At 23.6% G+C, this 6518-nt stretch overlaps 1 protein-coding gene across 1 annotated transcript; it reads right to left on the reverse strand.

Moving 5' to 3' along the window:
• Positions 1 to 1333: 1333 nt before the first annotated feature.
• LOC130958133 (uncharacterized) lies at positions 1334 to 4491 on the reverse strand. Its single transcript, XM_057885058.1, has 5 exons — positions 4262 to 4491; positions 4039 to 4135; positions 3244 to 3698; positions 2242 to 2512; positions 1334 to 1567 (listed from the first exon to the last, which is right to left on the reverse strand). The coding sequence occupies exons 1-5, from the start codon at positions 4265 to 4267 to the stop codon at positions 1548 to 1550; spliced, it is 849 nt and encodes a 282-aa protein (XP_057741041.1). The 5' UTR covers positions 4268 to 4491; the 3' UTR covers positions 1334 to 1547.
• Positions 4492 to 6518: the final 2027 nt, after the last annotated feature.

Here is a 6518-nt window from a genome sequence, read left to right on the forward strand (position 1 = left end):
TGTAGCGAACTTCTTTAATATTTTTAATTTAAATAAACTTTACTTTTAACTTAAAAATAAATTTTAATTTTATCCTTCAATAATATCAATATTTTACTAGACGTAATTATTCATTTATTTTTCAATCACACACTACTTAATCACAGTTCATTCTAAATATTTTTTTTTAATTTTACTCTTAAAAATTTTTACTCATCATGAAATATTTGTAGAATGACTACTACATAAACTTGCAGAAAAGAAAAAAAAAAGAACATAGTGTATATACAATAAAGTATAAATTATACTTTTTGTGTCTAATGTACCAAAATTCTTTAATGTTTAATTAAGTTAAACTTTGTTTTTAATTTTAAAATAAAATTTAATTTTATCCTTCAATAATATTAATTTTTTTATCTTAATATTTTAATATAAAATATTTATATGATAGAACTTAAATTATTGTTCAATCTTAATAACTAGTATATACTAAAAGTTTTAATATTTTGAATTCACTAAATAAATATACTAGTTATTTTAAATATTTTAATCTTTATTCAACAAGTGATCCTAAAAATCGGTTTTTAAATTATTGAGTTTTATCATATAAATTAAACAATAATATAAATTATAATTTTAAAAAATTTAAAAGATTTAAATTTAAAATAATTATTATATTATTTAATGAAATTTAAAATATTAAATTTTAAATATATAATCAACTATAATTTGATAAACTCATTTAAATAAAAATTTTTACTATAAAAAAACTTACAATTTAAAAATATAAAATTTTAAAATATAAATGATAAAATAATTTTATAATAATTAATTATTTTTATTATTTTATGTAAAAAAAATTTATTTATCAAGGTCTAAAAATAATATTAAAATTAGCACTATAAAAAATATTTTAAATTTAATATTATAAAAAAAAATTATATAAAAATTAATTTGATTAATTTTTAAAATTTTAGAAATGAAATTATTTACATTTGAATTTTTAGAGACTATTTTGATTATAAATAACTTTTTTACATGTCAAGTGACATGATGTACTAGGTGTTAGTAATTTGGTACGTCAACCAATCATCTGGTGATACGTGACACTTAATGTGATACGTTATTATCTAACTAATGAAAGAATTAATTTGACTTACGTTTTATCATTTAAAAACTAATATAACTAAAAAAATATTTGAGGATTAATTTAACAAAGATAATTTTTTCGAACAATTTGACTATTAATCTTTGTTTATTGGCATAATATGATGATAATAATGAAGAGTTAAATTCTGGCACGGAAATAGAATGTCAGAAGGTATGTATATATTATTCATTTATATCCTCATAAGGTACATTAGCAGACATTTTATTTTAACAATAATAATAATAATACACTGGACATTCCCACTTTATAGATCTGTCTAGTATATTAAGAGTTGATGTTACATTTTTCTCTCCCTTAGGTTGTCAATTAATCTCCCTAACTACTTTCTGATGAAAGCTCGCCCTCGATGTGAAATTAGGCGTGCCTAAGATATCTTCCTTGTACACATTTAATTTCTTCATAGTTCCAGCACCACAACTGCTCATCAAACAATAATATATACCAAGTGTCTGTGTTAGTGTTACCCAATATTAATTAATTAACAGGCAACAAGTATATCACTTAATCATTATATAACAACCATAAAATTAATCATATTTAATTTATATATTTAAATAAAAAGTCCTGGAAAAAATAATAATGAATGTATATTAAAAAAAATCAAAATATTGTATTTATATACTCTATAGCGTCATTGATTTCTATGGCTAGAATGATTAAACAACTTTAACATTTAAAAGCATTATTGTTAAATAAAATTAAAATTATATTTTTTATATTTTACTAATATTTTATTTTTATTTTAAAATTAAAAATTTATTAAATAAACAAATATTATTTTAATTTTAATAATATTTTTTAAATATTGCTAAAGTTATATAGCCACTACAATCATTCTAAACATAAACATTATAACATGCACTATTTATGTATTCTCTTTCCCAATTCCTAAAAGGCAGATATTAGCATTAGCAAAATTAAACAATAATGATATAATGTTCTATATATATAAGAAAGAGAATTGGTGTCTGATTTTTTATTATTATTTTATATGTAATAATTAAAATATATAACAATAGCTTGATTAATTCAATAATAATATAATATAATAATAATAATAATCCGAAGGGATAGAAGCTATGGTGGCTTACATTCAGAGTCGGTAGTGATCCAATTTTCATGTCTACAATTGTTGGTATAACCGCACCCTTGAACCGAAATATTAATATTAGAATGTGCAATGTGTGCTCTTTGATTTTCAATGAAGGAATAAGAATCTGTTGATGTTGCTGATGAGTATGTGGTGGAGCAACGTTCCATATCCAATGAGAAACTGATCTTTGGTGACTCAATGCCAACTTCATCATCTTCATTTCGAACTGGTGATGATTTTATGCTTCCATCTCTTCTGAACTCTAAGACCTGACAAGTATTTGATCTAACATGACTTGATTTTCTTGAGTTGTAATTAAAGTAAGTTAAGAATGTTCTTTAGCGAAGTTTATCGACTAGATTTCTAAACGTTTTATCCGGATTTGAAAATTAAAATAAAGTATATGTTATATTGAATACAATAGTTATATACATTTGATAATATTTTTTAAATATTGTCAAAATTAAAATGACACTTTTTTAAAAATTTGAGAATAAAATAAAAATTAAAAATATGAAAAGGTGTGATCTTGTAGCTACAGTAATCACCATAATTATAGCTATGATAGACTTTAATTTAAAATAATATCACTTTGTTATTATTGAATAAGTGAGATCTATAATAATTTATGATATAATAATATCTATAAGAAAAATTTTTGAGATCAATAATTTTTAATATTTTTTGTTATTATTTGATCATTATAAATATTAAATTATTTTTAACGAATAAATTTTATTAATTGATATGAGTAAATTTTAAAAAATATAAATATAGATTATATTAATTTATATGTACAAATTTTAATAAATATAAATATAAATTATATATTTTTTATTTACAAAATTTTTATAAATATAAATATAAATTGTTATTAATTAAGTGTGACAAAAGATAATAATATTTGATGATCATGTAGCATTATATATAATACTAAGGTAAGTATGGAATTTGAAGTAGGTATATAGAAAACGAATGATATCTTATCCAAGTTATTTACCTTTTGTCCATTGAATTTCCTTCTACTCTTATCTGATTTAGCAGCAGCCGCCCATCTAAGAATCTCTTTCATTTTTGAAATACTCTTCTTGTTCTTCTTATTTTCTACGGTTTTGAAATGTTGCTCACTTCTTTCACTTGAGTTTGTTGATGATCCTTCAGTTATTGGCAAAACCTTCTTATTCCCAACATTCTGAGAAGCAGAAGAAGAAGAATCTTCATTCTTGGTGGTTCCCACTCCTCTTGACAATTCCTCTCTCTTCATCTTCATTGAGTGAACAAAATCCCTTCTCTTATTCAAGTTCAAGGTTCTGTAAAAACAAGCTTTTGGAATATCTTTTCCACATATGAAAGCAAACGCTTTCAGTCTGATGCACCCAATCTTGCTCTCTTCAACTCTCTTTCTTCTTTTGTATCTTCTATAATGCTTCAATGCAACTATATCTTTTCCTTTACCTAAAACAAAATAGAGAAAGACATAATAATAAGCATCCTCAGTAAAAATATATGTGTTATTTAACTTATTTTTAATTTATATTTTGTATTCTAATATGCATTTTATATTTAGTGCTACCTTCTTTTAAATATTAAACATGTTGTATATATGGTATGCTTTTTTACAAGTCAAATGATGCTATGTGAAAAATATTACATATTTTTTAAGAGATGAATATAATTTATCAAAAAATGATAATAAATTAAAAAGAAAGACATTTATATGTAAAATCAGAATTCTTCATTTGCACACAAAAGCTAAATCGTATATATGAATAAGATTTGTAAGAATTGCACTTACAAGTGGTACTGGTAGCTTCTCTTTTAGTTGGAGTATCAGAAATGTTGCACTCTCCTTTTTGTTCATGGACCCTCTTAAACAATACCCATTGAAGAATCTGTTATTTATGAACCAAAAAGAGAGCTATTAGCCTAAATGAGAGTAATAAAATGCATGATTCATTCAAGATTCCACTATCATATCACATGTCAATAGATAACAAACTAAAGCATATATATTGTACCTGCATGGCTAGCTGCACTCTGATTATATATATTAATATTAAATAAGTGTGCCAAGGTATTTGTTGTGAGTTTAATTTGATAGTCAAAATAAACAAAAAACAACTTTGGAGATCTATCTGAGCTGTCTTATGATGCCTTTGATTCTATATGAAGACAAAGAAAATTTTGCGGTTAATTTGAGGAATATGATGGGACAACTAGGAGTTTAGTAGGGAATGGTTGGCTTATGATTCTAAGTAACATGGAGCTTATAGCATATTATATATATTATATAGTATAAAGGTGAAGCAATTGGCCTGGTGATTTAAATAAGCAAGATGTTTTGAGACTATGTAGCATTCTTCTTAGCCATACACTTGTATGCTTGTAAATTTGTGAAAAATTGTTTGGACCCCTCACCATAGCATCTTGTGTGGCTTGATTAATTGGAGAGTAGCTAGAGACCAAATATTTATTTTTTTATTTATTAGAGTTTCTAAAATCGATGCTGATTGCTCATGGTGAAAAAGTACAAAAAAGATAGCCAAAGTAGAAAAAGCTACTTCTTCCGAATTTTTATCAAATGCTTTTAAGATTAAAAAGTTAACATGACCTATTTTAATTAAAAAATGCTATCGATTTTTTATTTCATTTAGAGTAGTTCTTCATATCTAAGTAATTTTACATCCAAATTTATTCAAGTGATTTGAGTTACGCATTCTTTTTTTCATTTTATTCTCTTTACGCTTCTTTTTCCCCTTCTTTTTTTATTATTTTTTAATTTAGTTACTGTTGTCACCAACAATACCTCTTCCTCTTCCTCCTCCTTCTCCTATTGGAATTTCGTCTCCTCCTTCATTTTCATCCTTTCCCTCCATCATCATCATCATCATCATCATCATCATCATCATTGTCTTCTTCTAATACGTATCATCGTTATCGTTATCATCGAATTCGAATTTATATAATAAACAGTTTTCAGTTCATTTGGTATTATATAATAGTTTCGTTTTGAGCTAATTTTCGGTTCATTCGAAACGCATGTGTTTCTGAATTCGAATTTATATAATGGACAATTTTCGTTTCATTTGGTATTATACAATGATTTTGTTTTGATAATATTTTTAGTTCATTCAAGAAGTAGGTGTTTTTGAATTCGAATTAATATAATGAATCATTTTCGGTTCATTTGGTATTATATAATGGTTTTGTTTTGATAATATTTTCGATTCATTCGATCACCATAGAAAATCAGAATCAATAAAGATGTTAGCAAAATGTTGGTGTTGGTGATGACGATAATAATGATGGAGGAGGAAGAAATAAAAAAAATTCAAATAAAAAAAAATAGAAGAGGAGGAAGAGAACATGAATGTGGTGGTATGATGATTGTGACGATGACGATAATTAAAAAAAGATAAAGAAAAATGAGGAGAAGAAGAAAGAAGTCTTTATTTAAAACTTTGTGTCTTATAAATTTATTTCTAGTATAATCAATAGATTTTCTTTTTTTTTTCTTAATTTGTGCACAAACAAATCTACAGAGTACTTGCTTGGAGGGCTATTATTGCAAGCCTCTCTCTTTCTTCATGTTTTTTTTTTTTTGTTTTTAGTTTGTTTGAATTTTGCTTATCTTAGATTTCAAAGATTCTTTTATAACATTATTCCTTCGCCTCTGTGATATATTTTATTCTTTCTTCTTTGAGGATAGGATTAGCAGATTTTTTAGATTTGGAAGAATTTCAAGAATATATCATTAGAAGATTTTTATTCATAAAAAGATTTTTAGATCAGAAACGTATTTGAACTTGTTCTAATTTTCTATGTAAAATTAAAAACTAAAAAAACTCAAATTTATATCTTGGTACATTTCTATTTGTTAATTAAAATTATTTGCCATAGAAATTGATACTTACTAAGCCTATAGTTTAAGGTAGAGGATATCTATTATATTCTCCTTCTTTAAATTTGCATCTAATATATTTCGACAATTTGTAAGTATTATTTAACTATTTTTATGAATGTAATTTTACTTCTATAATAATAATAATAATAATAATAATAATAATAATAATAATAATAATAATAATAAAAAAACAATTTGACCATATATTATTCTTGTGGTTTTTTCATAGAGCTTATTTAAATTAATGTTTATTTTATTTTATAAAAATAAAATGTGTATACTAAAAAATTAATCGTTACGTATTTATGTATAAATATATAAGTTATTTAATTTATTTTTAATATGTATTTTATATTTTACTATTCTAGTAT

Source organism: Arachis stenosperma, chromosome 2, assembly GCF_014773155.1.
Source record: "Arachis stenosperma cultivar V10309 chromosome 2, arast.V10309.gnm1.PFL2, whole genome shotgun sequence".
NCBI classification, from domain to species: Eukaryota; Viridiplantae; Streptophyta; class Magnoliopsida; order Fabales; family Fabaceae; genus Arachis; species Arachis stenosperma.